At 43.0% G+C, this 11313-nt stretch overlaps 1 protein-coding gene across 2 annotated transcripts in view; it reads left to right on the top strand.

Moving 5' to 3' along the window:
• The first annotated feature begins 340 nt into the window (after window positions 1–340).
• PON2 (paraoxonase 2) overlaps window positions 341–11313 on the top strand; it is a 36825-nt gene continuing 25852 nt past the window's right edge. For both annotated transcript variants that reach the window (XM_006880219.1, XM_006880220.1), the window contains exons 1-2: window positions 341–499; window positions 10655–10725. In XM_006880219.1, the coding sequence (XP_006880281.1) occupies window positions 426–499; window positions 10655–10725 (145 nt within the window). In that variant the 5' untranslated portion in view covers window positions 341–425. The remainder of the gene's footprint in view (window positions 500–10654; window positions 10726–11313) is intronic.

The raw sequence follows: 11313 nt of genomic DNA, 5'->3' as shown, positions 1-11313 counted from the left end.
AAAAAGCAGTAAGTTTAATGTGAGATGTTTATATGTTCCAGTTTTCTTTCTTTTTTGCGACCCTCCCCCCCCCGTAAATGGAAGACAAATCTTAAAACTTCAATCGAGTAGCAAGTTAGCAGTGTCTTGGAAGGGCTGCAACTGAGTTGAGTCGTTGAGAAGGAGGTGCATGAATTTAAAGTTTTCTCTGCAGATGGACATGGAGGGAGCGCGCCAAGGGGCGCGAGCTTTGGTGCTGGGAAGTTTCTGCTGACAAAGGCGGAGCCGGCGGGGCGGAGTCTCCCTCCACAGCCGGGAACCGGGGCCCCAGCGGAGGTTGGGGAGTGGGCGGAGCCCCGGCCGGCGCCGGATCCCCGGGTAAGAGGGCACCGCCCAGCGTGCAGCCCGGCCAGGCCCGACGAGGCCACGCGCCCGGCTCCCGCGCCATGGGGCGGCTGGTGGCCGTGAGCCTCTTGGGGATATCGCTGGCGCTCCTGGGCGAGAGGTTCCTGGCGCTCAGGTAGGTGAGGGTTCCCTGAGAGAGCCCTTGAGTGCTCAGTGCCGCCGAACGCCCCTCTCTCTCTCTGATGCCCCTCCCTAGGGGTCCTTCCAAACCGTAGGTCCTCAAATTGGGTCATGGGATTCTCTGGCTAGTGCATAAACCGAAATTCCAGGGGGCGGGGTGGGGGGGACCCCATCCTAGAGGCTGTGGACGTGGTTGAAGAACTTTTCACCAGCTAGTTGTACAGCTCCACCACTACGCCCAGGCTGAGGTCAAAACCAACCCGGTTTGAAAACAATCTGGAGACCTGAAAAGTTCCCGGGACTGCTGCTTACAGAGTTCCATCAGGTCCAGGTGGACTGCGAGGGCTTTGTAGGGCGTCCAGGCCACATCAAGAGTTTTAACTTGAAAACACAAAGTATTACTCATGCATTGCTGCTTTAATGATACTGCTTTATTATTATAGGTCGTTGGTATGACTTCTTTTTTGTTGTTGGAGCCATCCTGCGTCCTCAGTAAAAATTGTGCTGCATCTGTCTTTCTCAGCGTGGTTTGAGAAAGTTTTCAGCCCTGTAATCTTGGCGCTGTGAATCTAAGACGTTTGAGATAAGAGGCTACTATTCTTTCATCATTCCCATGTTTATCTGTACACCTGAGTGCCCGGAAGCCAGAAGCCAGACAGTAGGGGGACTTTCAGCTACTGTTCACATTTTCGTTGAAAGATGGGCAGTGTCCCCTTGGGATTTACACCTTGTTCTCATAAACAACAACCCACCAACAGGTATAATCGAACCAGTGCATCGCCATACCACTAGGCCATCAGAGCGCCCCAGTAGGCGGACATCGTTTTATCTATCTATCTATCTATCTATCTATCTATCTATCTATCTATCTATCTGACAATTCAAATTTTATAAGCCTGAAGGGATCAGAAGGTGGAGAATTCAAGAAATCTGGAGCTCTTAACTATGTATAATGTACTCTCATTTCTGTTGAGTCCGGCGGACAAGTATCTGACACCCTCCCTCCTCCTCCCCCCAGTGGGTCTCCCAGGCTATAATCGCGTGGGAGTAGACTGCTTCTGCCTTTGGTGGTGACTTTCAACCACTGGAGACGCCCAGCCTTTGCGTTATCAGCACAACTCCTTAAGGGCCATCAGAGCCCGCTGTAATAGAGTCCTACATCATTTACTTTATTATGCAGGAGGAAGATATAAAACAAATCTATGTCCAGAGAAGGTGCTAATAAAATATCTATTGGCTTAAGGAGGATTGATTCCCTCCAATGAAGGTGGAGTTGAAGAGGGAGGACTAGGCATTGACATTGACCTTGAAGGACTGGGGAAGAAGGAAGTCGCCTGGGTGAAAAGTGCCCTGTGAGGAAAGGCAGTACAATGGGACTGTTCGGAGACTAGAAATTAGACTTCCTTTAGAGAGCACGGGGAAATAGCATACAGTAGAGAGTGTTGGAAGGGTAGGTTTTGACTATTAAATATAGGTTGAAAACCTCATACTTTTCAAGGTTCTGAGTAACAAGTTATACTTCCTATAAGTGAACTAACTGGAGGGACAGATTGAAGAAGAGCAGTGGTTCTCTAACTTGGCTGTGCGTTTGGATCTTCTGAAGGGCTGATGTATTGGTGTTAGATATTCTTGTACATTTGGTCAGGGTAGGATCCAGCCTCTTAGTAAGTCTGCAATACTTGCCATATGCAGTCAGGGTTAGTAGTACTGGAGTAGAGCATACCAGTGCAGTCAGCTCCAACACCAAGTGTCAGAATAGGGCTGTGATCCCTAGAGTTTTCATTGTCAAGTGTTTGAGAAGAGCACTAGTAGGCCTGTCTTCTGAAGTGTTCTGGTTGCATTAGAACCACTAACCTTTTTTTTCCCTATAATTTGAATTTTTATTGATTTCATCTATTTTATACTGGTGTATTTATAAAGTTCGTATCATTGTTTTTCATACTAGATTTTTCCCATTTCCTTCATCCACTCCCCACCCCTGCTACCCATCAAATTGTGCGACCCTATGATTAAGCACCCCCAGCCCCACCCACTCTCACCCGTCTGCTCCTTCCCCCCTTTGGATCCTCATACTCGTTCAGCAATAATGATCTTATACAATATTTGACCTTATGGGACTGAGTTACCTCCCAAGTTAGGTAGTCATTTACAAATCATTGCTCCTAAAAGCTTCACAGTATTCCATTGTGTGAATGTACCATAATTTTTTAATCCATTCGCTTGAGATACAAATCAAAACCACAATGAGATACCATCTCACTATAGTAGCTGTGACAAAGTTCAACAAGACAGCAAGTAATAAATGTTGGATAGCATGTAGAGAGGTAGGAACATTTCTACACTGGTGGTGGCATTGTAAAATGGTACTCTGGAGGGCAATTTGGCATTTCCTAAAAAAAGCCAAATTTGGAAATTCCATATGACCCAGCTGTTCCACTACTTGGAATATACCCTGAGAAAATCAGAACTGAGGCACAAACAGAGACTTGTGTGTACTCCAATGTTCATAGCAGCATTATTCACCGTCACAAGGACATGGAAGCAGCCCAGTTGTCCAACCTGTAACCTTTTGATTAGCAGTCAGGCCACCATACCTGTTTGTACTACTCGGACACTAAGAGAGCACAGACATAGAGAAACTAGTTAAGATCCATCAGTCCTTTGGTGAGAATGACAAACTCTCAAACCCCAGGGATGAAGAAAAGTCTGAGGTGATACTAGGGCTTCTGATTCTACTGGTGGTTCCAGCTGATAGTAACAGGATGCAAGGAAAGAGGTTAAAGATGCATGTCTGGGGCGGGGCGGGGGGAGGGAGATATGTGGAAGGAGATCTATTGCTAGAAAATGGACATGCCAAATGAACTTCATTTTCATGTTATGCGAATATACATCCTGCTCTTCAGACTGTTCTTGGGATGAATGATTTTTAAGATAATCTGTCAGGCCCTCCCTATTTTAGAGAGTTTTGGTGGTGTGTTCCCTAGGGAGTTGTGCTGCTATGCAAAGGTTATATGTCTCTGATGGTCTGAGTCCTCCAGCGGCTCTGAGGGTGAAGGTGGACAGTTTCCTCCTGTGCAGTTTGCAGCCTTGAACACCCAGTGGAGGAGTAATTATGTATTGGTTCTGACTACACAGTAGTGAGTTAAGTTCTCTGTTCCAAAGGTAAGACCTTCCACATTCACAAGCCTATCAATTGTCAGTCACGTTCAAACTACCAATATTTCCATAAGGTAGAGGTTTCTTGATTAACAGTTAATGTTTTCTCTTACTACAGATTTTAAAGGGACCTCTGGTGACTTCATAGTAAGGAATTGCACAGCAATTGCAAAGATACATGGTTCAAATCTCCCAGTTGTTCTGTGGAAGAAAGCTGGGTAATCTCCTGCTGTGCAATTTACTGCCTCTGAAAACCCACTGCTATGGGTCAGTTCCAACCCAGTGGTACACAACAACGACAATAATGGATCGTAAAGATTTAACTATTTAGACCTCATTGAATGAAAAATGTTAGGGTTGCAAACTGATAAAACTAAGGGTTATTGACCCAGACCACACTTGATAGGCAATTAATAATTTACTTTTCTTTATAGTTAATTCACTGTATGACAGACTTTATTAGATAATGACTTTGTAGGTCAGTAATATTGGGAAAGCAACCCTGGTGGTCCATTGGTTAAGTGCTAGACAGCCAATTATAAGGTCAACAGTTCTGAGCCTCCTGGTGGTCCCAGAAGAGAAAAACCTATTGATCTTCTTTCATATAGATAACTGTTAAGGAACCTATTGGGCCATTTTATTCGGTCACATGAGTTACTATGAATTACAGTCAAATTGGCAGCATCCAACAACAGCTTTTTTTTTTTTTTTTAAACTGCGTTATGGGGTAGTTGAAGTCCAGATCAGCTGATGATAGGGTGTTGGTTTGAGTTGAGAATTACTAGCGTTAACAAAAATATAGGCTGCCAGTTATGTTTTAATTTTAGATACACAGCCAATCATTGTTAGTGTGACCGTGAGCTATTATTATTTCCAGGTGCAGTCAAGTAGAACTCACAGTGACCCTAGGCCCTTGTCTGGCTTGTGCCATTCTCATCATCCCTGATGTATTTGAGCCCATTACTGTAGTCACTGTGTCAAGCCATCTCGTTGAAGGTCGTCTTCTCTTTTGTCCCTCTATCTTTTCAAGCATGATATTATTTTCCAAGGAATGACCCTTCACAACATGTTGTTAAGTGCCATCGAATCATTGACAACTTATAGCGACATATTGTAAGGGAGGACCAGTCCTTGGAGAAGGACATCATGCTTGGGAGGGGTGGAGGGACAGCGCAGGAGAGGAAGACCCTCTATGGGGTGGATTGATTCAGTGACTGAGATAATTGGGGTGGGTGTATCAGAGACAGTGCGATTGGCACAGGACAGAGCAGGGTTTAGGGCCGTTGTACATAGGGTCACTATGAGTCACAGGTGACACGACAACATGTAACAATAACAACAACATACTCATAAGGTGCTCTGGTGGTGATTAAGTGTTGGGCTGCTATCTGAAAGATCAACATTTTGAACCTACAAGCTGCTCTTTGGGAGGAAGAGAAAGTCTCTTCTCAGAAAGATTTCCAGCCTCGGATCCAGTGGAGTCCAGATTGAGTCCATAGTAGTGGGTTACGCAGCTTGTTGAACTGTTAACCATTGACAGTTCTAATCCACCAGCCACTACTGGGGAGAGGGAGTCACAGTCCAGGAAAGCTGATGCAGAGTCACTGGGAGTCAAACTCAACTCATTGGCAGTTGGTTTGGGTTAGGCAGGTCATGAGCCCTAGTGCACCTAGTGGTGCAGTAAGTTAGTCATTTGGTTGATAACTGGAAACCTAGCAGTTCTAACCCACGAGATACTCGATGGGAAAAACCTGTCGACTCCTTCTCGCATAAAGATTTCCATCCTTGCAAACCCTGCTGGGCTGGGCTGCTTCTTACAGGGTTGCCAAGAGTTGGAATTAACTCATTGGTAGTGAATTTGGTATTAGGAATTATATTGTGGGAAAAAAGAATGGCTCGAAGAACAATATCGTCTTTTTTCATTTAAATTATTTATTTTATACAAGTTACTTCCAAAGTTCATATACGTTGTTTTTCACCAAAGTATAATATGTTCTTTATATCATACCAAAATGTACATTTTACTTGAGAAGAAAGCGCTTTCACATTTATACTTTTCATTTTCCTTATTATGCTGTACTTGTCTGAACAGTCTTGGAGAGGTTAATAACCATTAGTAGTTAGTCCGACATATAACTGCTACTAGAATCTGTACTTTCATACAGCTTTGTGATTCTATACGGTTCACCTAGTTCAACTAAAGACTCTCTTATGTGGTTGTGAAAATGTTCTGCCATTGAAGCAAATTTCCCTGAGCTTCACAGACCTGAGCCCAAAGTCCAAGTTGCAGCTACCAGAGTGGCTAACGGGCCGTATGGCGTCTGTATAGGAAAGATAAAGCTCCATTTTGTTGGGTGTAAGTGTGCACATTAAAGATAAAGTCTCTTAAGTAAAAGCATCTTTAGATTGCAAACCATGAATGTTCCTGAAACCTAAGACAGTGAGATGGTCGAATAAAGTGCCTGATGATCATATTGTATCCCCAGTTTGCTTAGACAAACTGCCCCACAGCACAGTGGACCCTTGCTGTGCAGTAAACACAGTGATGGAAGCTGGTAACTCACAATCCCAGGCAACTGCATAGACTCATTCCACTCTAGATGAGTAATGCTGTTTCCAAGAGCTTGGTTCCATTTTCATGAACATTGGTCAAGAATGTATGCTTTGCAGCCAGATGATCTTAGTAATTTCCTAGTTCTTTTAAACCAGTCTCATTGCTCTCAAGTCAATACCAAAAATTGACAGCCCCCCACGATAAGCCAGAGTAGAACGATGCTATAGATTCTCCAATTAAAGATTCTTTATTTTATTTTTTAATTTTAGTTCTTTTTCCAAGTGTAAATTCTGTAATCTTTACTGAAAGAACTCTAGTGGCATAGATAGTGCCTAGTGCAGATAATTGCACTTGTAACCCAAAGGCCATTTTCCTGTGGAGATTCGATTCCACCAGCCCCTCTGCAAACGAAAACTGGACAGTCTCCTCCTCTGTGATTTATAGCCTCAGGATCTCAGAAGAGGATCAGTGATGAACCAGTTCCAACTCGATGGCAGTGAATGAATGAATGGATCTTACGGAGTAGACCACCACCTTCCTTCTGCTGAGCCCCTGGTGGACTCCAACTGCTAGCCTTTAGGTGTGCAGCCAGAAGCTTAACCATCACGCTGGCAGAGCTCGTTAATCTATAGGATGGGGGTAATAATATCACCTGCCACCCAGTGGGATCGTGATAACAAAATGACTTTATCCATCAGAGTACTTCCTACTTAGAATAAATAGTGCCATACACATAGTAAGTAAGAGCTCATAGGAGTTCTTTCTTGGGTGCTACTTAGGATTAACTCAACAGCTATCCAAAAGATTGAAAGTTTGAGTCTACCTAGCAGTGTCTCAGAAGACATACATGGGGTCTGCATAAATTGATCCTGACCTGACAGATTCTGACTTGGTTTTATGATGCCAGTGAAGTCCAAACAAGGGTTCTTAAACATTTTGTTCTGTGGATCCCTTTTGCTGTTTGGTAAGGCCTTGATGACTCCTTCTGAACATAATGTTTTAAAACCCATTTGTTGTATTTTTGTTATGTGCTGTTGAGTCATTTGTGACTCATAGCGACTATATGTACAACAGCCCTGAAACCTGCTCTAGCCTGTGCCAATTTTACTGTCTCTGACACACCTTCCCTCATTACCTCAGTCATAGTATCAATCTGTCTCATCGATGGTCTTCCTCTCTTGCTCTGTCCCTCCACCCTTCCAAGCATGACATTTCCCTCCAAGGACTGGTCCTTCCTTGCAACATGCCCAAAGTATGTCAGACGAAACCTCAGAATCCTTGCCTCCAAGGAGCAGCCTCGCTTTGCCCTCTCTAGGACAAACCTGTTTGTTATCCTGGTAGTCCATGATATATTCAATACTCTTCTCCATAGGATTGCAAAGAAAGCAGATACTTTTTAAATACTGTGATCCAACTATTTTTTTAAATCTAATTTGTGACATAATAATATAATTTCTCAAGTAAATAGTTAATTTAAAAATATTAAATAGATAAAGGTGTAGATTGATACCTGGCAGTAGATATTTTGAAGAAGTTGTTCATGGGAATAGCATCTGAGATACAAGAGAAACATGATATAAAATATCTGCTATGCTTATCTGTGGTGGTTACAGGTTAGGACACTTCTAGTGCTGTGTTTTGTTGTCCCCCTTCATCATTACAAGAAACACTCAAATTCAGTTAGAGATAAAAAATGGAGATATCACCCAGGTTTGGTTACTTTTCATCACCCAGGTTCTTTGCATGCTACCTGTGGACCCTTCTTCAAGGGGACTCCCAAGTCCAGTGGACTCCAAGTTAAGAACCTTGATTGATTTGCATGTTTTGTGTGGGGGTCATTTGGAGTGTAATTGCTGGCACAGTAGAAGGAAGCCAGTGCTGTACACATTCTTTCCTGAACTGTGTTTTATCTTTGCTTATTGTTGAGTCAGTTTTAATGCTCAGCATCTAACAGGACAGAGTTGAATTGCCCCAAAGGGTTTATTAAGCTGGAATCTTTTGTGGGCAGATCGCCAAGTCTTTACGCCAGTGAAGCCACTGTGTGAGTTCAAACTGCCAACCTTTCACCTAGTAGCCAAGCACTTAACCATTGCACTACCAGGGCTTCTTCCTGCGTTATACCTGCTGTATAATTGGAACTAAAAATAACAGATATAAAGGGAGTGAAAGTGAAAGGAGAGGAAAAAAACCATCAGGAACCTAGAACAGAGAAGGCAAACAGGTTTCAATTTGAGTGTCTGTTGTAATAGATTAATAGTGATTACTTGGAATAGCCTCTGAAGCTATCTCTGGGTTAAAGGGAAGGATTGCAGTGATTGATTAGTGATGTCTGCATAGCAGCAGAGTGGCAGGAAGAGTCATGCTATCTCTGACCTCACCTAGGACATTTGTAGGCTCCCTATGAACCTCATTGAGTGAAATGCTCTGCAAGTAAGTAGTAGTAGTAGTAGTAGTAGTAGTAGTAGTAGTAGTAGTAGTAGTAGTAGTAGCAGCAGCTTTATTCTTGGACCAAGAGGCAGTCATCAGAACAGAGCAGGGAAATATTGCATGGCTCAAAATTGGGAAGGGTGTATGCCAGGGATGTGTCCTATCTCTATACCTTTTCAACCTGTATGCAGAGCAGATTATCCGAGAGGCTGGGCTTTATGAGGAGAAGCATGGCGTCAGGATTGGTGGAAGATCTATTAACAATCTCCGTTATGCAGATGACACAACCCTGCTTGCTGAAACTGAGGAGGACCACATGCACTTGCTGCAGAGGGTCAAGCACTGCAGCCTTCAGTATGGACTGAGGCTCAATCTCAAGAAGACAAAGATTCTCACCACTGGACCAATTGGCAGCAACAGGATGGATGGTGAAGAGATTGAGATTGTTCACCGCTTCAGTTTGCTCATCTCCACAGTCAGCACTCTTGGCACCAGCAGCCAGGAAATAAAAAAACGTATTGGATGCGAAAGTCTACTGTTAGGGACCTCTCCAGGGTACTGAAGAACAACGGTGTCTCTCTGGAGACTAAGGTGCATCTGATACAGGCCATGCTCTTTGCAATCACCTGTTATGCATCAGAGAATTGGCAGTGACTAGGGAGGCTAGAAGGAGAATTGATGCCTTTGAGCTGTGGTGCTGGAGAAGAGTATTGAATGTACCATGGACTGCCAAGAAAACAAACAGATTCATCCTGGAGAGGGTTAAACCAGGCTACTCCTTGGAGGCAAGGATTCTGGGGCTTCATCTGACATACTTTGGACATGTTGTAAGGAGGGACCAGTTCTTGGAGAGGGACATCATGCTTGGGAGGGTGGAGGGACAGCGCAGGAGGGGAAGACCCTCTCTGAGGTTGATTGATTGAGTGACTGGGGTAATCGGGATGGGTGTGTCAGAGGCAATGCGACTGGCACAGGATAGAGCAGGGTTTAGGGCTGTTGTACATAGGGTCGCTATGAGTCGCAAATGACTCGATGGCACATAACAACATCAAACAACAGCAGCTTTAGAGAACAGAAGAGAGAAGATGAGAAGATTGTGGGTGTCCTTTATGACAGTAGATTGCACATATTTTGTCCAAACTACTTACTGAAAGTAAAGAGGAGGAGAATCCTATTGGTATTTGATATTAATCCTATTCACAGTCTCATTATGTGTTTATTTTAGTAGTCTTGAAACAACAATTGCAAAACATGCTTTCTGAAATATTATTTTTGTGGTAAGCCATCAAGTTGGAACCAACTGATAATTGACCCTGCAGGAGGTTTTCAGAGGCAGTAAATTGCACAAGAGGAAACTGCCCATTTTTCTCCTGCGGAACAGCTGGTAGATTTGAACCATGTCCCTTTGGGATTGCAGCACAGCTTTTTATCACTTGGCCACTAGAGCTCACTTCTGGAATGTTAAGACCTATAATTTTATTACAGTAAATGATGTTCACAAGCCTGCCTGTCCCATAAATACTGTCACAGGGTAGGTACTGTCTCCTCTTAACTATGTCTTAAGAAGTACTTGTGAGTTTACTTGACTGTGATAGGCTCCAGACGACTCAGGATTCCTGTTGGCGTCTGTGTAATGTGTATGAAGCAATTTGCAAAGTATTGGGTGTTCTTTGGCCTCCAGATGAAGACAAGTCCTCTAATTCTACTAAAATTCTTGGCAGACACTGGAGCTGTGACAAATAGGACCTAATGTCATGTGTATATTTGCATTTGACATTTTATTTATTGAGTTATTGACTTTCTCTTACCCACATGCATATATAGAAGAGTGGTACACATATTTGTTTTGACTTCATTTTATGGGCCATTTTATGTTCCCATCCTTATTCTTGTAGCTTCTTTCATCCGCTTTAGATTTATGCCATTACTATAAGCCTCCTTTAGTTCTTCCTCAAACAAGATAGAGAATATATAAATAGCTGTATTTGTGTGTGTGTGTTTTTTTTTTAACAGAAATCGACTTAAAGCCTCTCGGGAGCTAGAATCCATTGATCTTCCAAACTGCCATCTGATTAAAGGAATCGGTACGTATGAGAAACTGCATGCTGTGTGCATGCCATTGCCTGGCCACCAGCCTGGGTGGTGGGGAAGAATCACTATCAGGATTTTTTCTTATGCATTTGATGTTTTTCATTTTATAAATCAGGTGATGTGAACACAAAAATGTCTTTGGCTAATCTCTTTTGCTGTCACGCATCTTGTATATCTTTTCACTTCACTGTAATTCCTTATCTACTCCATCCTATGTTTATTGATTGATTTCTTGCTTATTTAGTGTTGAACTATTTCAACAACATCTCTGTGTTATGATTGGCTACTGAAATCTACTTTTGGGGGTTTGTTTTTGGTTTAGGGTGGCTTTTTTTTGTTTTTGTTTGCTTTTTTGCTTAGTATTCAGCTAGCTTGTGAAGGTAAATCGGATGGGAGGGAGGTTTTATGTAGGTGGTAATAGTGTTTATCTTGCTTGCTTCTTTGTAACTATCATCTTAATTGCCCAATGCTTAGTTGGGGCTTTACAAATATGTCTTGGGAAAAAGATAAATCCTTATATTATCTTCTAAGCTTGTGCTCTTGTTGGGAAAATGTCCAGAATCTTTGAGAAGGGCATTCTG

Source organism: Elephantulus edwardii, unplaced genomic scaffold (assembly GCF_000299155.1).
Source record: "Elephantulus edwardii isolate Elephantulus edwardi_28Jun2011 unplaced genomic scaffold, EleEdw1.0 scaffold00007, whole genome shotgun sequence".
Classification (NCBI taxonomy): Eukaryota; Metazoa; Chordata; class Mammalia; order Macroscelidea; family Macroscelididae; genus Elephantulus; species Elephantulus edwardii.
Note: the sequence above shows the minus strand (reverse complement) of the source record. Positions and strands in the feature narration are given on the sequence as shown.